The sequence below is a fragment of the Narcine bancroftii genome, chromosome 2 (assembly GCF_036971445.1).
Source record: "Narcine bancroftii isolate sNarBan1 chromosome 2, sNarBan1.hap1, whole genome shotgun sequence".
In the NCBI taxonomy this organism is placed as follows: Eukaryota; Metazoa; Chordata; class Chondrichthyes; order Torpediniformes; family Narcinidae; genus Narcine; species Narcine bancroftii.
The window spans coordinates 302,426,209-302,449,277 of NC_091470.1; the positions used below are offsets into that span (position 1 = coordinate 302,426,209).

Consider the following 23,069-nt stretch of genomic DNA (forward strand, 5'->3'; position numbering starts at 1 on the left):
GTATTTTTAACTAGCAGTGATTGAAACATCTGAGATTGTGGTGAATCCATGTTTTTGTTAACAATTTAATCCTGTTTTGTAGCTTTGGAAAAAATATATATGATTGCTTAAATTTTGGTATATTAGGAATATTTTCAAATTATTTATTGCAAATTTTTCATGGTTCAAATGGAAAGAAAAGGAGGTAGTCTATTAACAGAGGATCATTGCAAGACCTGTACCTAAAATATTTGTGCTCCTTTAATATTGGGTGTGCATACGTTTAAAGATTGTGCCATGTGATCAATGGCTCTCTGCATATATATTGTTACATTGTGCATGTTGAACTGGCTGTAACCAATTGCCTGTAAGGAAAAGATAATGAACTCTGTCTTCTACTCAGTTTTTTTTAATTAGAGCTCATTGTTAGTTCAACCTACCACCTATTAACTAATTAAAACATAATGCTGGAGAAACTCAGCTTGTCAAACAGTATAGTTTAAACAGCAAAGATAAAGATACATAACCAACATTTCGGGCGTGAGTCCGTCATCAAAGTATGAGCAAAATGTAGGAAGATGCATGAATAAAGTGAAGGGGGGGTGGGGCAGGGGGAGGAGCAAAGGCCCTCAGGCAAGAGGAAAGAGGTGGCTAAGGGAGGGAAGTCACAACAGAAAATGGGAAAACTGTGAATGGAGAGGGAAGAGGATGGAGAGCTGAGGGAAAGGAAACCGAAGAATAGAGAAGAGAGGGAGAACAGGGAGTGGTCTAGCAGAAACCAGAGAGGTCGATGTAAATGCCATCCACTTCGAGGGTGCCCAGACAGAATATTAGGTGTCACTTCAATTTACGGGTGGCCTTGGTTTGGCAATGCATGAGGCAAAGGATAGACATGTTGGCGCAGGAATGGGATGGAGAAGTGAAATGGTTGGCCACTGGGAGATCTCTGTCATTGATGTCGACAGAGTGAAGTTGCTCAGAGAAGTGATCTCCCATCTGTTTCTTGTCTCTCCAATATTGAAAAGGCCACAACAGGAGCACTGGATGCAATAGATGACTCTTGCAGATTCACAAATGAAGTGTTGCCTCACCTGGAAAGACTGTTTGGGGCCTCAAATGGTGGTGAGGGAGGAGTGTGAGTGAAAATGTGGCACTTACTGAAGTCACAGGGAAAGGCGCAAAGGGGGAAATTAGTGGGAAGGGATGAGGGAGTCACAGAGGGATGATCCCTACGGAAGGAGGAGAGGAGTGAAGAGAGTATGCTATTTAACCTGCTGAGTTTCTGCAGCATTGTGTTTTTACTTCCATCACTGTCTTCACTCTTTCGTGTTTTATTTAATCTATTGACCAGTTTCTCGATGTTGTTGATACAGTGAAAAGCATCATTAATTGAAGATTTCTTCAGGTTGAATTAAAAGATAAATATGCTTTTTTCCAAGTGTTATCTTAAGATGCCAAGTTGTCTCTAAAAAGGAAAACTTAAAAGGTGCGGCTGTATCAGTGATCATATGTTAGGGTGGAGGATTCTAATATAAAGAGAAACTGAGTGGACTGAACTCTCAAATTTATATTAGAAAAAAAGGCATCCTTGTTGAAAGATGTGGAGATAACTTTCCCTTTACCAGGTGTGTAAAAGCAGGGTTCACAATTTCAAAAATAAGACATGAAAGTCTCAAATTATCCCATTCAGAACTGTGATATGAAAAATATCCTTTGCCTAGTAGGTAATTCAAGAGGACTGGAAATGCTCAATTGCTGTGTATGTCCAAGCCAGAAATTGGATCAAGGGTGTTGATAAATGTGGCGTCACTAAAGAAAGAGATAGTGAGGGATAAAAGATGATCATTAGATTGAAGAGATTGTCATGAAGGATTGACTGGCCTATTCCTGCTTTATTTCATGTATGTATCTTGACTGAAACATGCAACAAAATACCCATTAGACTGTTCAGTGTCAAACATTGTTTTATTATTTCAGATTGTACGGCACACCACAAAATATCGATCTATGGCCTGCACTGATGGTTGAAGATACAATTCCTGGTACAAGAGTTGGGCCTACGCTCATGTGTTTGTTTGTAACTCAGTTCAAAAGACTGAGAGATGGTGACAGGTAGGATAATATTTAATGAATGCAAAACAGGAAGTGGCAATGAAAGGTAGCAATCTAATTTATATTTGTACATGTATGTTTGTTTGCTTGTCTGTCTGTTTTCCATGCAAATCAATATGGAACACTCGAGAAATGTCCAAGGAGGTTCAGTAGGGGTAGAATTTGATGCTGAATCTCATGACCACATTGAATTTAACCTTTAAGGTCATATGAAGTTTAAAAGTTCAAGAGAAAATGAACATGATCAAGGGACACCTCAATTAGTTACAGTGCAGTGCATCAATGTACCTTCAGAATAAAAACAAGGGCCAAACCCAGTTTGATATGGGTGTTACAGAGAATATAAATGTTGTGTTTGAAAAAGTATATTTATGCAGAATTACCATGAAGTTTTTGGGGTATTTGTTTCAACCATGCAGTCAACACTGAGTGTTTTATTTCCCAGGTAACGCTGGGTATCCAGATGACAGGATGGCAAACATTTCCTGTAGACACAGCATACAAGACTTGATGAAGGTTTTCAGCCCAAAACATAGACCATTCTTTTTATCCCACTGTTGTGTTTGACCTGCTGAGTTCCTCCAGCAGATTGTTTGTTGCTCTGGGTTCAGTATCTCAGCCTCCTGGATCAAAAATACACTCAAGGTTATTTGAAAGGGAAGACTAGAAGCCACAAAATTATAAATTCTCAGGAAACTGGAAGACAGTGGCCATGCAGATTACAGACAGTCAGAACACATCGCCCATTTGATCTCCTGTGCTGCACAATATTGTAGGAACTGCATTGTTGTACTCAACTTAAAAAAGTTCCATTCCAACTGAAATCATGGTAGCTGAATTTTGAAAATTACATTGGCATTTGTTAACAAATTGTGTGATTAGTACAAATGATGAATTATAGATTTTATCACCCTATAATCTGGTTTCAAAATCAAGTCTGGCAAAATCATTAATAATTTTTAGTTAAAACATTTAGAGTACCTCTTGACCTGATATTCATTAGAACTGAGAAATGGAGAAGGTTACATGAGCCAATCCTGCTCTGCCTCTACATAAGATCTTGGCTGATCTTACTTGGCAGCTCAATGTTCTTACTAATCCCCATTTTTCTTAAAACATTTAAAATGACAAAAGCATGTGAGATTCTGTCTTGAATGTATCCAATATCTGAACATCTAAAGCCCTGGACATAGAGAGGTCCTATGATTCATTCCCCTTGCTTCAAAGGAAGTTCTTCACCCAAAGTCCCAAACCTGCTTCTCAAAGACTAGTTCTTCTTCCATCTAATTCTACTTCCTCAAAATTCCAGAGAATATATTTCCATTCTGCAGGATGATGGTCACAACCCAGGAAAGTTCAAAGTAGGCCTGAGTGTGAGCTAAATTTCAGATTTATTGTCAGAGTACATTCATGATATCACATACAACCCTGAGATTTTGCTTTTTCCTGCAGGTCAGACAGAATTTCTACTTATCGCTAGTGCAAGAAAAGATACATATACAAAAGAAAGAAATGTAAGCAAACTGAGCAATACAGAAAAAAAAAAATCAGTAAAAATATAATGGGTAGAGTGAGCAGAAAAATGGTGGCACTACTGCTGGTGTGAACCCACAGGGAGTGAGGAGCAGGGATACAGTGCTCCCGTGGGGTTCAACAGCCCAGTGAACTGCAATCAGCTCTAAACAGGCTTTGAACAGCCATTAAAAGAGCTGATGGTAGTTTCATTTCAAATCCTGCGACCACGGGGTCTGTGCCCAAGATGGCAGAATCTATGATCGCCAGCAGCCACGATGGGTTGCAGGACACCAAAAAGTGCGGAGACCATCTCCGGCCCGAGAAGGAGAAGCAGAGAGCCAACCCACGGGAATGGTGACCATGGCAGCAGACCAGTGAGGGGCTCTGTGGCTGAAAGACCAATGCATATGGCAGAATGCTGTCGGAATACTTGGGCCAGCCTGTGGATGGCTGAAGACTGGCTTGAAATCGGTTGAAGGGGGTACCAGGTATCGGAACCGGGGTGCCAAAGGCGTTAAAAGGTTTCTTACCAAGTCGGAAGTTCGGATTTGGAGCTCGGGTTGCCAATGGTTTGGACTGGACTCTATTGGCTGCAGAAGCACTGGAGGCAAATCCATGGACACTTAGTGACTCTGGGGGGAACTCTCTTTTGCTTCTCTTTCTCTGAATGTAAAAGGTGCTTCAGGCAAATTCTGCCAATGGGGAATCTAATGAGATAGACAACAGACTTGCCAAGGCAAATAGCGCCTTTGGAAGACTACACAAAAGAGTCTGGAAAAACAACCAACTGAAAAACCTCACAAAGATAAGCGTATACAGAGCCGTTGTCATATCCACACTCCTGTTCGGCTCCGAATCATGGGTCCTCTACCGGCACCACCTACGGCTCCTAGAACGCTTCCACCAGCGTTGTCTCCGCTTCATCCTCAACATCCATTGGAGTGCTTTCATCCCTAACGTCGAAGTACTCGAGATGGCAGAGGTCGACAGCATTGAGTCCACGCTGCTGAAGATCCAGCTGCGCTGGATGGGTCACGTCGCCAGAATGGAGGACCATCGCCTTCCCAAGATCGTGTTATATGGCGAGCACTCCACTGGCCACCGTGTCAGAGGTGCACAAAAGAAAAGGTACAAGGACTGCCTAAAGAAATCTCTTGGTGCCTGCCACATTGACCACCGCCAGTGGGCTGATAACGCCTCAAACCGTGCATCTTGGCGCCTCACAGTTTGGCGGGCAGCAACCTCCTTTGAAGAAGACCGCAGAGCCCACCTCACTGACAAAAGGCAAAGGAGGAAAAACCCAACACCCAACCCCAACCAACCAATTTTCCCCTGCAACCGCTGCAACCGTGTCTGCCTGTCCCGCATCGGACTTGTCAGCCACAAACGAGCCTGCAGCTGACGTGGACTTTTTTTTTTACCCCCTCCATAAATCTTCGTCCGCGAAGCCAAGCCAAAGAAAGCAAGCAAAAGCAATTTTGTGTAATATGACACTTTTATTACAATGGCAATAAATTGAATATTGAATCTTGAGTCTCTGAATGAGTTTGTTATTTAGGAGACTGAAGGTGGAGGGGAAGCAATTGTTCCTGATTTTGGTGGTACGCCTTGAGGCACCTATACTTCTTTCCTGATGACAGCAGTGAAAGCAGAGCATTCCCTGGGTGGTGTGGATCCTTCATAATTGCTGCACATCCCTGACAGCAGGGTTCCATGTAGATTTTCTCCATGGTGGGGAAAGTTTTGCCTGTGATGAATTGGGCTGTGTCAATGACCTTTTGCAGGGCATTTTGCTCAAATGCAGTTGCGGGCTGCCACATTATCACCTAATCAACCTGCCATGGTTGCAGGTATCAGCACTAGTGGTGTCAACCATTATTTAACAATTTATTTAACAATGCAGCCTGTCTCCACACTTTTCACTTCACACCAGTAGAAGTTTGTCAAGGTTTCGGATGTCATTACCAAAGCTCTGCAGACTCCTGCAGAATTAGAGGCACTGACATGCTTTCTTTACAATGACTCATGTGCCGGGTCCAGGAAAGATTATCCATGATAGTGTCTCCCAGGAATTTAAATGTGCTCATGCTCAAAGTGATATGTCCTGAGTAATGCTGTGTCATTGCTACAACTAGTGTATCAGGTCTGAAATGATGCCAGACCACTTACCAGCTAATGGAACAAGGGGGGTTGTTGAACATCGACATGCTCAACAATGGCAAGGCCCAGCAACAGAGTGGTAAAATCAAGGTTGAGGAATTTGTCACCAAAATGGCATATAGACAATCCATATGGCTTCTTTCTTAGGTTCCCACCATCACAGAAACCAGTCTTTGATCAATATGATTCATTCTAAATTATATAATGAGCCATGATGAGGAACTTTGGGGGGCATCCGATGCGCTCTAGTATTTGCCAAAGCCCTTTCCTGCTCACAGTGTCGAAGGCTTTGGAGAGGTCAACAAAGGTGATGTAGAGTCCTTTGTTTTGTTCTCTGCACTTTTCTTGGAGCTGTCTGAGGGCAAAGACCATGTCAGTAGTTCCTCTGTTTGCGCGAAAGCCGTGCTGTGATTCTGGGAGAATATTCTCTGCGACACTAGGTATTATTCTATTTAGGAGAATCCTAGCGAAGATTTTGCCTGCAATGGAGAGCAGCGTGATTCCCCTGTAGTTTGAGCAGTCTGATTTCTCGCCTTTGTTTTTGTACAGGGTGATGATGGTGGCATCACGAAGGTCCTGTGGCAGTTTTCCTTGGTCCCAACAAAACTTGAAAAACTCATGCAGTTTGACATGCAGAGTTTAGATACAGCAATGAGCTCTCTGAACCCTTCTCCATTAACAATGGCGTGAAGCAAGGCTGTGTTCTCACACCAACCCTCTTTTCAATCTTCTTCAGCATGATGCTGAACCAAGCCATGAAAGACCTCAACAATGAAGACACTGTTTACATCCGGTACCGCACGGATGGCAGTCTCTTCAATCTGAGGCGCCTGCGCTCACACCAAGACACAAGAAAAACTTGTCCGTGAACTACTCTTTGCAGACGATGCCGCTTTAGTTGCCCATTCAGAGCCAACTCTTCAGCGCTTGACGTCCTGTTTTGCGGAAACTGCCAAAATGTTTGACCTGGAAGTCAGCCTGAAAAAAACTGAGGTCCTCCATCAGCCAGCTCCCCACCATGACTACCAGCCCCCCCACATCTCCATCGGGCACACAAAACTCAAAACGGTCAACCAGTTTACCTATCTCGGCTGCACCATTTCATCAGATGCAAGGATCGACAACGAGATAGACAACAGACTCGCCAAGGCAAATAGCGCCTTTGGAAGACTACACAAAAGAGTCTGGAAAAAAAACCAACTGAAAAACCTCACAAAGATAAGCATATACAGAGCCGTTGTCATACCCACACTCCTGTTTGGCTCCAAATCATGGGTCCTCTACCGGCATCACCTACGGCTCCTAGAATGCTTCCACCAGCGTTGTCTCTGCTCCATCCTCAACATTCATTGGAGCGACTTCATCCCTAACGTCGAAGTACTCGAGATGGCAGAGGTCGACAGCATCGAGTCCACGCTGCTGAAGATCCAGCTGCGCTGGATGTGTCACGTCTCCAGAATGGAGGACCATCGCCTTCCCAAGATCGTATTATATGGCGAGCTCTCCACTGGCCACCGTGACAGAGATGCACCAAAGAAAAGGTACAAGGACTGCCTAAAGAAATCTCTTGGTGCCTGCCACATTGACCACCACCAGTGGGCTGATATCGCCTCAAACCGTGCATCTTGGTGCCTCACAGTTCGGCGGGCAGAAACCTCTTTTGAAGAAGACCGCAGAGCCCACCTCACTGACAAAAGGCAAAGGAGGAAAAACCCAACACCCAACCCCAACCAACCAATTTTCCCCTGCAACCGCTGCAACCGTGTCTGCCTGTCCCACATCGGACTTGTCAGCCACAAACGAGCCTGCAGCTGACGTGGACTTTAACCCCCTCCATAAATCTTTGTCCGCGAAGCCAAGCCAAAGAAGATATAATGAGCACTGGAGATACCAAAGTGAATAAGACTAAAATATTCTGTATGTTGTACTGATCTGTTTACTCTTTTAAACAAGTATCTCGGTACTGCCTCAACATTGGGATACCTGCTCATTGATGTGGAAATTTTCCTGATAGTTTTGTGCACAAGAACAAGGACAAATCCAAATAAGATAATTATTTAAGGCTGCTTTTATACTGTTCAAGTTCCCGCCATTTTTGCTGATTGACTGAGTCATCCATATGAATAACAATAGCGGGCGGGAATGTCCATGTATATGAAGGTCCTTCTTCCCCAGCCTGTTTCTGCTGAGTTAGCTGGGCAGCTTGACCAACACCATTTTGGGGCTGTTGGTCTGATGATGCCCCAGTTTCTACTCCCATCAGTTCATTGTCCTGGGATTGCTTTAGCAATCTCTGTCCGTGTCTGCTGCGCGCGACGTGCCAGCCCGATCAACCATTATTTAACAATTTAGCTGTTCACCAATGCACATTTTGAGTTTCACCAGAACCATGATGTTTCAAAGCTTTCAGAGGCATGACGAAACCCAATACATCTGATTTAACCTTATCAACAAGCATCAACATGCTGTGTTTTTGCATCACATCTTTCTCCAGCATTTATCGCTGTTCGTTTCTTTGCCTGTTCCAGCATGAGTCTTTTTTCTGCATTATTTCCTCCTTCACTTTCTTGATGGCATTAGTTTATATATAGAAAGATAATGTACTCTTTCATTAAATTAATTTTTTTTAATGTTTTGTTTTTGCCTTGGCTTGGTTAAGCATCTAAAATTCAAATCAGCTTTATATTTTGGGTTTGATCCATGCTCATTTTTATTAAATATATTTGTGAATAAATATTGAAAACATACATTTTCTAAATGTCAATCATAAGTTTGGCTGTTACTTAGAAATGATCTTGATTACTTAAACTCAGAATAAAACAGTTACATGTATGAGTCCTCATATCAAATGTCCTCTTTCATGTTACAAATGTGTATGTTGGACTAACATTTAAACCTTTTAATATGGACATTTTTTTTTACATCTCTCAAATCCCCCACATTTCATTTTTAGACATTGCCCTTGCAAAAAGTTCTTAAAGTTCCCTTATTTCTTATTTGTTTTAATATAATAAGATGAGGCACTATCGTTCACAGCCCTACTCATTTCTGCATTACTTCAAATTTGTCTTGGATTTTACTCATTTCACTCTTAGGTTATCTGAAAGAACACAGAACTGTAAGGATAGTTGTATCCCATTCAGCAACCAGGCCTGTTTGAACAATCAGTCAGATCATGTCTGATATATATGTCCATCCAATTTATCTGATTTCTCCATATCCCTTGATAATCATACCTTCCAAGGATTTGTCAATCTTGATCATAAAAAATTCAATTGAATAGAATCCACATTCAAACACATATTGAAAAATTTGGAGTATCCTTGGAATGGAACAGTTCTTCCAGATATTATCTCCAATTGACCTGATGACTTAAGTTTTAAGACTGTGGATAGAAACATTGAATCATAATCATATTTGACATTAAAACAGCCCCTTTGACATGAACCCATTTCCACTCATTATACATTAATGTCATTTTATTTATTTCCCCCACATTCTTAAGTTCCTATTTATTGTCACATTATGCCTAGTACAACAAGAGGATTTGTTTTGTGAGCAGTCCACCACATTAAATCTAACATGCATGCAACAGTACCAAATTAGAAGAGCAGAAGTGCATTGTAGCATTTGAGTGAAAAGACTGCATGAATTCCACCCCTCCCCTCTAGCACCCTGTCCCAGATTCTACTACCCATCCTCACACTGGGAGTAATTTACAGTGGCCAATTAACCTGCCAAATCATGTTTTTGGAATGTGGGAGATTCAATGATGAATCTTTTAAAAGGAATACAATTTGTGTATAATTATGAATTTCTTCATTTAATCAAATGGAATCTCACAGAAAAAAAAATAACATTAAGGAAGGCCAAGGAACCTAAAACAAAAGTTAATGACATTGTATATCTTTGGCTTGGCTTCGCGGACGAAGATTTATGGAGGGGGTAAAAAGTCCACGTCAGCTGCAGGCTCGTTTGTGGCTGACAAGTCCGATGCGGGACAGGCAGACACGATTGCAGCGGTTGCAAGAGAAAATTGGTTGGTTGGGGTTGGGTGTTGGGTTTTTCCTCCTTTGCCTTTTGTCAGTGAGGTGGGCTCTGCGGTCTTCTTCAAAGGAGGTTGCTGCCCGCCAAACTGTGAGGCGCCAAGATGCACGGTTTGAGGCGTTATCAGCCCACTGGCGGTGGTCAATGTGGCAGGCACCAAGAGATTTCTTTAGGCAGTCCTTGTACCTTTTCTTTGGTGCACCTCTGTCACGGTGGCCAGTGGTATATAGCTTCCACCTTAATGCTTCCATCTTATTCAAGGTTTGAAAACCACTTATCTAAATGGAGAGGGTACAGCAAATGAGTGAAATTCAAAGGGGTTTAGATGTGTAATGCATTAACTTAAGAATACAAATTGCATGTTGGTTTTAATTCTGAAGGGTCCATTTAAGAATAGGGGTGGGTGGGGGGATTTGTGGCACATGCACAAAGTGTGGGTCAGACCATACCTGAAATACTGTGCACTATTTGGTTTCCTTAACTAAAAAAAGTAATATGGTAGCATTGGAGGAAGTCTGAAGGAAATTCATCAGGCTAATTCCTGGGAAGAGAGGGCTGTTCTGTCAACAGAGTTGGATAGTGTGGGTCGGTATTCCTTAAAGTCCAGAAGAATGAGGGGTGATTTTTTTTTTCCAAACATAAAATCCTTAAGGGACTTGACAAGGTAGATATTGAGATACTTTCATGAGGAGAGTGTCATTAATAAGGGGAAATTATTACAAAATAACGGACTGGTCATTTGAAACTGAGGTGCTTAGAAATTTCTTCTCTCAGAGTTTGGGAAATCTGTAGAATTCTCTGGCCCCAAGGATGGTGAAGGCCAGATCATGAAAATACAAGCTGGTAATATATAATTGTTTGAAAGATTGAATCAATGTTATAGTCAACTGACACAGAAAAGGAGTTGAGGCCAGCATAGATCAGCCATGATCATATTAAATGGTAAGTCTGCCTTAAGGGGGTCTGGTGACCTACTCCTGTTTTTAAGGTTTTGAGGTCTTACTTGAGACTTTCTGCATGAAACATCATCACTCTGTTAGAAGTTCATTTATTGGCTGCAAATGCTGAATAACATAACCATTCTGAAATGGATTTCCAAAATTAAAGTCATTGAAAAACAATATAATTGCAAAATGCTCAACATATATATTTTACTTTTCACCTTTCTTCTTTCAAATCGTGCCTTAGGGTTGAGGATGACGTTTTGTTACTATATTTCTGAGGAAGCTAATGAGCCCATTGTGAAATCTTCAGACTCTGTCACAATTAGAACAGGGAATTCCTGATGGGTCAGATCATTGAGTGGGTTGTTACCAGCATCAGTGATTCCAGATTCTGTTGGGGAGAAGCAGAGACCCAGCAGTTGTGTTGGGGAAAGAGTGATTGTGCTGGCCAATCTGTTTGGTGGAGGTGAAGGAGATAATGTCAGCATTCTCCATCCTCAACATTCATTGGAGCGCTTTCATCCCTAACGTCGAAGTACTCGAGATGGCAGAGGTCGACAGCATTGAGTCCACGCTGCTGAAGATTCAGATGCGCTGGGTGGGTCATGTCTCCAGAATGGAGGACCATCGCCTTCCCAAGATCATGTTATATGGCGAGCTCTCCACTGGCCACCGTGACAGAGGTACACCAAAGAAAAGGTACAAGGACTGCCTAAAGAAATCTCTTGGTGCCTGCCACATTGACCACCGCCAGTGGGCTGATATCTCCTCAAACCGTGCATCATGGCACCTCACAGATTGGCGGGCAGCAACCTCCTTTGAAGAAGACCACAGAGCCCACCTCACTGACAAAAGGCAAAGGAGGAAAAACCCAACACCCAACCCCAACCAACCAATTTTCCCCTGCAACCGCTGCAACCGTGTCTGCCTGTCCCGCATCGGACTTGTCAGCCACAAACGAGCCTGCAGCTGACGTGGACAGTTACCCCCTCCATAAATCTTCGTCCGCGAAGCCAAGCCAAAGAAGACAAGAGGGATCATTTCTGTATCACTGAAGATTTGATTGGAGGGAAATTAGGTTGCATGGAAATCAAAATAAGAAGGCTGGAAAGCATGCAGTGGTGGAAATTGGGGATGAAGGATGATGCCTGGACATAGGCTATGGTAACCAAAAGTAGAATTACTCAGAAAATGCTACTGTGATGTAGAAACCATATCAAGTTCAAAAGGACAGGAATTTGTTGAGTTTTCCAGGAATGGTTGCAAATGCATTTTAAATCAGACTATTTGAGGAAAAATAAAACAATGGCATACAAACCAGTTTCTTGTTACTTAAAACAAATCAGTTAGGGAAGATCAGTGTCTTGCACCATTCCTATCTAGTACTGCAAGATTGGGTTAGCCAGGCATTCATTTATGTATCTTAGCACACCCCCCCCCCCACCAGAATTATTTCATTGACTGTCTCATCTACAACGTAAATGACAGGGATCTAGTGCAAATCCAACTACTGGAGAAACTCAGTGGAATAAGCAGCATTTGTGGAGGCAAAGGGACAGTCAACATTTCAGGTCATGAGGCAGCATCAGGACATGATGCAAGGACCTGACCTCAAATGTTGACTATCCGTTTGCCTCCATGGATGCTGCTTGCTTCATTGAGTTCCACTAGCACTTTGCAAATAGAACATATCCAGGTCAAGATTCTTCTCTGGTTTCCCATATCCAAGGCCAAATAAATACCAGTGTGGGTGTTGTCGCGTCATTTTGTTACTTGTTTGTTTATTTAACTTTGGACTGAGTATTTCACAGGACACAAACTGTCCTCTGCATTCCAACCATGCCATTACAAAGCTTCAAGGTGTTCCCTTCAATGCAAATCATTGCAAAATGCATCAACTTCTTGCACATAATGTCAATAATGCTCAAATTTGACAAGTCTCCCATTACAAAGTTTCATGTGAAGAGGTTTGGTTCTGCTCAAAATATTTAAAATACCAGAATCTTTCAGAATCCATTCTTTCTTTGGCTTGGCTTCGCGGACGAAGATTTATGGAGGGGGTAAATGTCCACGTCAGCTGCAGGCTCGTTTGTGGCTGACAAGTCCGATGCGGGACAGGCAGACACAGTTGCAGCGGTTGCAGGGGAAAATTGGTTGGTTGGGGTTGGGTGTTGGGTTTTTCCTCCTTTGTTTTTTGTTAGTGAGGTGGGCTCTGCGGTCTTCTTCAAAGGAGGTTGCTGCCCGCCGAATTGTGAGGCGCCAAGATGTACGGTTTGAGGTGATATCAGCCCACTGGTGGTGGTCAATGTGGCAGGCACCAAGAGATTTCTTTAGGCAGTCCTTGTACCTCTTCTTTGGTGCACCTCTGTCACGGTGGCCAGTGGAGAGCTCGCCATATAACACGATCTTGGGAAGGCGATGGTCCTCCATTCTGGAGACGTGACCCACCCAGCTCATCTGGATCTTCAGCAGCGTGGACTCGATGCTGTCGGTCTCTGCCATCTCGAGTACTTCGATGTTAGGGATGAATGCGCTCCAATGAATGTTGAGGATGGAGCGGAGACAACACTGGTGGAAGCGTTCTAGGAGCCGTAGGTGATGCCGGTAGAGGACCCATGATTCGGAGCCGAACAGGAGTGTGGGTATGACAACGGCTCTGTATACGCTTATCTTTGTGAGGTTTTTCAGTTGGTTGTTTTTCCAGACTCTTTTGTGTAGTCTTCCAAAGGCGCTATTTGCCTTGGCGAGTCTGTTGTCTATCTCGTTGTCGATCCTTGCATCTGATGAAATGGTGCAGCAGAGATAGGTAAACTGGTTGACCGTTTTGAGTTTTGTGTGCCCGATGGAGATGTGGGGGGGCTGGTAGTCATGGTGGGGAGCTGGCTGATGGAGGACCTCCGTTTTCTTCATTCTGACTTCCAGGCCAAACATTTTGGCAGTTTCCGCAAAACAGGACGTCAAGCGCTGAAGAGCTGGCTCTGAATGGGCAACTAAAGCGGCATCATCTGCAAAGAGTAGTTCACGGATAAGTTTCTCTTGTGTCTTGGTGTGAGCCTGCAGGCGCCTCAGATTGAAGAGACTGCCATCCGTGCGGTACCGGATGTAAACAGCGTCTTCATTGTTGAGGTCTTTCATGGCTTGGTTCAGCATCATGCTGAAGAAGATTGAAAAGAGGGTTGGTGCGAGAACACAGCCTTGCTTCACACCATTGTTAATGGAGAAGAGTTCTGAGAGCTCATTGCTGTATCTGACCCGACCTTGTTGGTTTTCGTGCAGTTGGATAACCATGTTGCGCAACTTTGGGGGGCATCAGAAAAATACTAGAGAATCCATTACAATCAACAAAATGACACTGTGTATATTCAAGAGGGAAATGTTTGTGTGTATTTTGGTCAGTCTGGTTCATAGTGTGAAAAATTTTTAAAAATTAAAAAAAAGGAAAGAATATAAATCAAATTTGTATTATAAATCAAATCATGCCATTATACAAACAGATTCACTGATCAGCATAGTCCTCATTATTTGCCTTTCATTTGTGCTATGCTCTTTCAATACTCGCACAGCAAGGACAGTATGGCTAGTTCATGGTCTCATAGTCGAAGTTGCATAGGATAATTTAAATCTCCTAGTCCAGAAAACCCAACTTCACTCTACACTTTCTGCATGCCTCTCGAAAAGACAATAAACTGAGTAGCTGTGCTGAGATCATTGCTTAATTGGAGGATTGATACCACGAGAATCTTCAAATCTTTGTTAGTAGTAATATTCATATTCTTGATGATAGCATTCTGTACCACACACTACTGTTTCTCTTATCAATGCAGCAACTAAAAATTGGATTTCATCCACAATAAAAGAGGAAAAAGAAATAGCACAACTCTGAAGGCCACCAAAGGATTTAGTATTAAATTTATTCTGAACATTTTTGATAAAGTATGGAAAACCTCTCTCAAGTATTTTTCTAGACTAGGGCGTCCAGAGCACATGTATTACTGATGCTTCTCTGCTCTTACACCTGTTCACACAAGGAGTCATATCAGAATAAAGGCGAGACAATTTAGCCTTAGACAAATGCACTCTATGTACCACTTTGAATTGTAATAGACAATGTGGAGCACATAACGAAGAGCTATTAATCAACTTAAGAATTGTGACCCAATCCACATATGATATAGTTAAATTTAAATCCTGGTCCCAAGCATTTTTGATTTTAACTAACAAAGTCTGATTTTAAACATAACAATTTCTCATGCATTATAGATATTAAACATTTATGAGAAGGCATTAAGCTAAAAAAAACTCATCTACGAAATTTAATTCAGACTCTTCTTTTGGCGAGGCATGAGATTTACTTAAATGGAAGGATGCTGGCCCACCCACTCATAATCAGTGGTTATGTGACATCATGTACTGTTTGAACATGGAAAAGATTTATTATTCAATTAATAATTCAGATTTAAGATTCCAGAAGTTTTGAGGGTCATTTATGACTCACTATCTTACTTTATAATTTTACTCCAATGTAATTAAATTGTTTGACTTTTATCTTTTCCACATTCCTTATATGTTTTTTTACCTTCATTTTTCTTTTAATACTAGTCATATTGCATCTGGCAACATGGATAGGTAAGAGGTATGAATTTTTCTCCTCTACTATTTTCTTTTCCTCTTTTTTTATGTTGTTGGGCTTATTTCCAAAAAAAGGTAAATACCATTTAGAATATGATTTACAATTTATGTATGCTAGTGATATATGGAATATCTTATTTGGTTTATCTAACTGTCCATACTATCTTATTGAATTGTACCCTTTTGGTTTGTATAAGTTCTTTATTAAAATCAATATAAATATATTTTTTAAAAAGATTGATTGCCTATCAAACAATGCATGAAAGGAGGGCTTCCTGCCAGTGTTCAACAGCAAATCTACAATACTTTCCAAAGCTGCCAAAGTCAATTTGCTGCTCAAAGCCAATCCACTTCAAGACTGGAAGACTTTGCATGGCAGCATAACTCTGCCAGAAGAAGCCCTGCCCATAGGACAACTGAAAGAAAAAACATTGTTATCAGGTTAAGTCATAGCCCCAGATTTTATGGACTGTGAAACACATCAAGGTATGTTATTGCTATGAAGGAACATTCAAAAGCACTGGAAAACTACTCATTATTAATTTATAAATTTTAAAATAAATATTGACTAAAACAAGTTTGTTAATCATTTTTTTTTAAATAAACTCAATTAATTCACTATTAAGTAATAAAATGCTCAAGATCCTCAATAGTTGAGGCAACATTTATGGAGAGAGAAACATTTGTTTAGTGTTCAGGTCAACTGTCGTTCATTGAACCTTTTAGATGAGGACAGCTGACGTGGACATTTACCCCCTCCATAAATCTTCGTCCGCGAAGCCAAGCCAAAGAATCTGAATCGTCCAACTCACTTCAGGTTAAATGTGATAAATATCCATCATGAATTCTGGGGAAATGAAGGAAGTCCTCAGGCTACTATTAGCTTTTATGAGGAATTGAAGGGCCATGCAAAAACAGAGCAGCCAGGAATTCTTACACAATTATTTGAAAATCCAGCACATGATTGCACTCATGAGATAGCTCAGTCCAGAACTACAGGCATTTATCAGCAAGATCAGGCCCAGTGGATTTGAGTTTGCAAATGTGCATATTGAGCTTTCCACACAGCCTTAATAGAAGGATCGGGTTCAAACTCTGCCCAAAGATTTGTGCAAAGTTACATACACCAATCCATCAGCTTTATGTTACATGCTCTATCTTGGAAGTTCTCAGCTGTGTCCTCTGCAGTTTTTGTGTGCACCTTAGCCTCCTGCAGACTGGCACATCTCAAGTTCAAGTTTATTGTAACATTATATCTGGTCCAGAATGATTGTACAGATCCTAGTACAAAATAAGAGTTCATTTCATGAGCAACAGAGCAACCTAACGCTAATATACATACATCAGTATAAAATAGAATATTAGTGTGTAGTGTTTCACTGAAAGATCAGTTAGTACATGCCAAGGGCAGCAGTAGATATCTATTAAGAGGTTCATTTGGGAACGTGAATTCTGCAGGGAAGAAACTATCTTTTTAAAAAAATTTTATTTGCATCAATACAAAAATATTTCAATAATATAGTAGTTATAGTAAGTCATGCAAAATAATACCAAAATACTATCTTTGAATCTGTTGATATATAATTTGATATTACTGAACTTTCTCCCTGTCTAGATGAGGGACAAAAAGTGTGACCGGGGTGGGTGGGATAGGTCATTCAGTGTGTTGGCTTCCTTTCCAAGGCTGTTGTTAGAAAGGATAGAGTTGATAGGAGTTAGGAAGGTTTATGTAATGTTCTGAGCTGCTTTCACCAGATTTTTGATCTAGGGTGAAGCAGTTCCCGTGCCATGTTGTGATGTATTCAGCTAGGATGGTTTTGATGGTACACACGTAGAATTGGTTAAGGACATGGGGTACTTACCAAACATTCTTGGCCTTCTAATGAAGTAGAGGTATTAGAGTCTTTTCTTTACAAATTGTGTTGATGTGGGTGGTCCAGGTCAGCTCAGTGCAAATTTTTACTCCCAGTAACTTTTTTTAAATTTTTTTTATTTTTCACACCATAAATCACATTAGCCATGATGTACACTTTTTCTTTTTCACACATATACAGTGACTTTTTCTCCCCCCCCCCACCTTCTCCCAAGCCACGCCCCCACCCCCCCCTCTCATCCATTTTAGGTATACAATCTAGGTTGCATTAAACCCGTCAGGCAATGTTGTCATTCAACAAAAATACACCAGAAATTCTACTGAGTCCATTCTTTTCTTTCCTTCTCCTTCCATCAACTTAGGTAATGTTTGTCCCCGGTAAGTTTTCACTATTGTATTTAATGTAAGGCTCCCATACTTGTTCGAATATTTCAATATTATTTCTTAAACTATATGTTATTTTTTCTAATGGAATACATTTATTCATTTCTATATACCATTGTTGTATTTTCAAATTATCCTCCAATTTCCAGGTTGACATAATACATTTTTTTGCTACGGCTAGGGCTATCTTAACAAATCTTTTTTGTGCATCCTCCAAATCAATTCCAAATTCTTTGTTTTTTATGTTACTTAGGAGAAAGATCTTTGGATTCTTTGGTATATTGTTTTCTGTTATTTTATTTAATATCTGATTGAGATCATCCCAAAACCTTTCTACTCTCTCACATGTCCAGATTGCATGAATTGTTGTTCCCATTTCTTTTTTACATCGAAAACATCTATCAGATACTGTTGGGTCCCATTTATTTAACTTTTGCAGTGTAATGTATAGTCTGTGTAACCAATTATATTGTATCATACGTAGCCTCGTATCATACAGTCTCCACTTCATTGATGTGGTTGGAGGAGCGGGCTCTATTTCCCCAACAGCTCAACATTTATGATCTGCTCCTTTATCTTGCTTATTTTTATTACACAGTTTAAATAATGTATCCAATCTAAATCTGAGAGCTACACCTAGCAATTTATGTGGGATGGATAAATAGTGATAAATGTAAATTGACAAGAAATTGCACACTGAATCCAGACTGTCTGGGTTGTGTTGTTGTGTCATATGCAAGGCAACATTATTGTGGGAATCCACGTTTTCACCTTGGTGAACAGCCTCAACTATTGAGTATTTGACACATAGGCTAGAGTACTGCCAGCTGAGCTGCAGCCTCTTTGTTCCTCTCAACCTTGTTTTCTTCAGTTCTATGGAGGATATCAAATTTCAGTTTCTGATTCATGAACCTACTAATTATTTCATGCTTTCTTCATTTGTATTTTGGTTACTTCTCAGCAACTGGATACATCATTGTTGCTCATTCCACCTTTTATTGTTTGCATATCTATTATATCCTCCATTCCAGAGAGGTATATCTAATTTCAATTCAAATAGTTGCAATACTCTGCTCTGAAAGAGTAGGCAAGTTAAGGATTCAGCAATATGTCTTCTGTTCTAAACATAGGACAGCTCCTGGTCATTGCTTTCAAATCACATACAGTAAAACCCACGGTCTCTGGCCCTTGGGGAATGGTAGATACCAAAAAGTGAATTTGCCGGTTGCTTAAGTTGGTGTACTGACCACTAGGGGGCACCAATTTTAAATGTTGTGATTTTTACCTATTTAATTTTTGTGATTTCTATGCTGGTTGCTTGAGGCTGATGATTGCTTGAATCCCTGATAATGGGGAGGTTACTGTACTTAAATGCACATTACAAAGTAGGCAGATGTATGGGGCCCTTCTCATTCTAATCCTTCACCATCTCTGTCCAATCCTTCAATGACCACTTTAAAAGTAATCCACCTGAGACCTTAAATTTCTCTGTCACATCCTGGGATTTTAATATCTCGGGTCATTCCTGAATATATTTATCAGAATGTAATTAAAGCAGCTTTCATTCTAAAAGGGATAAATATCAAGGAGGTTAAAATGGAAAGTCACTAAAAGGACTGAAGATTGGAGTTGGATTGATGCTGGCAATAATTTCGAATGCAGACAGCACTTCAACTTTTTGCTACCTATTCATTTATGTTGTTGATTGTTCAAACACTTCCAACTATTGTGTTCTTTAGCTTCTAGGTTTTTTTTAGACATACAGCATGGTAACAGGCCATTTTGGCCCATGAGTCCATGCCGCCCAATTTACACCCATTTAAAATGTGGTGATAGGGAAATGTTTTTATGGTCAATACCAGATGTCAAATCTGTAACCCTTGGGTGCAATTTCAAAAGAAGTGCATTAACTTTCTAGCAGATGGGATATTGACAAATCTACATCTGATCTATCAACAAATGTAAGAAATTTGTAGCCAAGGAAGGCAAAAAAATGTAGCATAAGATAATGATGAGAAAGAATACATGGAAGAGATTGAGAAACTGGTAGGCTGGTGCCAATATATTGCTCTCCCCCTCCCCCATGCCACATCCACCAAAGGAAAGGAAAGCATGGACGGGAGTCTCATTAGGTAAGTTATAGGGCCCTTGGGTTTTTGTACTTGCCATTGGAAATACAAGTGGAGTAGAAATTTCATGTACTATATTCATAGCAGAAGAGCGTACTTTATCCCTACTTGAGCCTCTTGTGGCTCTCCTGTTCCAGAGTAAAATTGCTTCCATTATCTATTTGACACCATGAACAATGAGCAGTGGTCCTTTACCCCATTCTAGATCCTACACCTATACAATGTGAGGGCAAGGCAGTGGGTGAAATCCAAAGAGATCTTTAGATTGTCTGTATGGACATATTGGATTAAGTGGCTGTCTTTTGAGCTATTAATTTATATGATTCTCAAATGATTTCAAATAAAACAATGGAGTAAATGCCTGTTAACCCTGCACCTTTTAAAAACCATGTGATATTTGATGTTGTATTTAACGTGAAAATAAACTAAGACTGAAGCCATGTGAACCTTTTTATGTGTTACCCAGGTTCTGGTATGAAAATCCAGGGGTGTTTACCACAGCTCAAGTAACACAGCTGAAGCAAGGTTCTCTCGCAAGAGTGCTATGTGATAACGGTGATGATATTCAACAAGTTCAGCAGGATGTTTTTATGAAGGCCGAGTATCCTCAAGGATATGTGAGCTGTGATGAAATCCCAAAAATTGATTTACGGGTGTGGCAAGATTGTTGTGAAGGTCAGTTCAATCCATCATAAATTAAAAGGACATGCACCGATTGTAACCTCTGTTCTTTTCTAATTAATGACAGACTATTTCTTTTGCATTAGGCAGAAACTATTTCTTCCTAAGGAAAACTCTCTAATGATTTTATTCCATTTACTCCAATATCTTTTTCCTGGCTCAGTAACCTAGTTTATTATTATGCCCTTGGCAGTTTTAATAAATAAAGCAGGTTGACACTAAGGAGTATTTTGTCATTCTTAAATATAAATCTGATTGGCCTTGTTTGGGGTGAAGTTATCTTTTTAAAAATAGTTTCTCAGAAGTAATAAGCCGAGATGATGAAAAGCAAAGTTTTACTTTATTTCACATTGAGGTAACATTAGTTATTTTCTTAATTACTTTCTGAATTATAACAGGTAAATGTATGAATGACAAACATTTGCTGTACCTGGAATGAGCTTGAGCCTATGGAAGATAATCTGGAGATTATCAAGTCTAAATAAAACATAACAGAGAGAGAGCAAGAAACAAATATCATGGAAGGGAAAGGAAATTAATCCTATATGAGATCATTTGTGTTATTAATTTTAATCTGAAGTAAAATTAAAAATACATACCTCCCAGATGGAAAACCTGTGACTTCCTCCATTCAGGAAAAGACTGAAATAATGAATCTATATTTGGACTATTTAACTATGTTATAAAGAATGAGCTTGATAAAGCTGTTACAAAATAGGTTTAATGTAGATTGAACAACTACAATGTATATTCTCCACTGAATGAAGATAGATTTCTCCCGTTGAATTTTCTCTGCAAATAAAATTTTGTAAGATGTTTCATTTACATTAACCTTTTTAAAGTACTATCGTGCATTTTGTGCTCTTTGCTTCTTTGTATGCCTACTTTGTGTGTGATTTGTTCTTTTGTATGTATTATCTTTGTTTTGTCTTTGAGACTGTAGCAAGTGTTCTGTTTCTCCTGAAGAGTGACCTTCTCCTGCCCTATTTACTTTTTGTAAGATCTTCTTTCAGGTCTTTTATCTAATGTTCGTGATTCCCACAATCGTTTATCACACCTCATCCAGCACTTCAATCGCATCTACCATCGTGTTCGCAAATACAAGAAGAAAGGCGAGTTGGTCATGGTCTTTGTTTCCCATAAAAAGGTTCCATGAGTATAAAACTTGTGAGCGGTGTTATGATTCAATTTAAGAGAATACAAGAAAAGAGCCAGATCATGTAACAAAATATGTTAAAATTCAAATATTTCGAGACACATTTTAAAAAAATTATCTTTTTGCCTTTCTGTGACAAGCGACCAAATTTCAGTAGAATTCCTTCACTTTCACCACCTGAGTTGGGAACTGGTGTAGCAGGGCATTCACTCAACTACCTGCTGCCAGGAATGGGTACATAATCTTAAAACTGCTGTCTTTTGAAAGACAAGCATGCACCTATTTTTAATGTTCTAAGTGATCATATGCACACTTCTTGTTTTCTTAATGATTATTCGGAGGTCCCATGTCATTGCTTTCCTCCAATACCCCACAATGAAACAAACACAAATAATTAAAAATAATGTAACCCTTATCCATAACTTTCCTTTTAGTTTGCATCCTTGCAATTGCCATTAAAATGAAAGGCTTTTGTTATCCTCCACTTGGTCTACTCTGGCTTTGAATATGGTTCCATCAGTAGTGCTTGAAAACCTCAGTAGGTCCATGCTCCTCAGTTAGACACCATGTAGGGGTCCAGCAGTATTAAATGACATATTTGTGAGATGCATGTAATTTTACAAACATTATGCTCTACTTGCATATTGTATCAATGCACGGCACAGTAATATACTGTTAAAAAAATTCCAAAAATAAAAATGATTCATAATAAATGATTTACAAACACTGAAAACTCTTCAAAGCCTTTTCATATCATTAGTGTAATGGCCCTACATTTCCATCCATCGACATCACTCCAGTCGTTATCTATTTAGCATCATCGCCACCTCGAGGTTACTCCATCTTCTGTTGTCTGAGAGACTTCCCCTCGGTCTCAGCCCCTCACTTCCCGGGAACGGAAGGACTCTAGACTGTGGTCCTTCCCCACAATGTGCTTGCATTGGCTGCGTCAAGCCTCAGTGCATCCATCAGCATGTACTCCTGCAGCTTGCAATATGCCAGTCGGTAGCATTCCCTCACCAATATCTTGGTGTGCTGAAAGATCAATAAATTTCGAGGAGACATTCAACCAAACCATCCATCACCCTGTCAGGGTAACAATTGGGAAACAATAAATATTGTCCTTGTCATGTTGACCTATGCTATTACAGTGCCAGCGACCTGGGTTCAAATTTCCGTGACATGTGTGGATTTTTTCAGGGTGGTGTGGTTCCTCCTATCCTCCAAAATGTAGGGGTTTGATAGGTTAATGTGGTGTAATTGGGTGGCTCAGGTTTCAATGGCTGGCATTAGTTTATAGTGTGTTGAAAATAAATTTAAATCTTATAAATAGAAAAGAAACCAATTTAAAATCAATATACAGTCACAACTTTCTTCTAAATTGGTAATATATAACTCTAACAAATGTAACACTTTCATAAACAGCAAAACCAGGGACCTACCATTTTACCTGTATCGTG

General features: G+C 40.3%; 1 protein-coding gene and 1 long non-coding RNA gene across 3 annotated transcripts in view; one reads left to right on the forward strand and one right to left on the reverse strand.

Annotated features, from left to right (window-relative positions):
* LOC138755486 (peroxidasin homolog) overlaps window positions 1–23,069 on the forward strand; it is a 545,492-nt gene that overhangs the window by 470,416 nt on the left and 52,007 nt on the right. For both annotated transcript variants that reach the window (XM_069921525.1, XM_069921526.1), the window contains 2 exons: window positions 1,957–2,091; window positions 20,239–20,447. In XM_069921525.1, the coding sequence (XP_069777626.1) occupies window positions 1,957–2,091; window positions 20,239–20,447 (344 nt within the window). The remainder of the gene's footprint in view (window positions 1–1,956; window positions 2,092–20,238; window positions 20,448–23,069) is intronic.
* LOC138755487 (uncharacterized) lies at window positions 1,963–21,144 on the reverse strand. Its single transcript, XR_011352325.1, has 3 exons — window positions 21,053–21,144; window positions 20,884–20,930; window positions 1,963–2,714 (listed from the first exon to the last, which is right to left on the reverse strand). It is a non-coding gene; the product is annotated as an uncharacterized lncRNA (long non-coding RNA).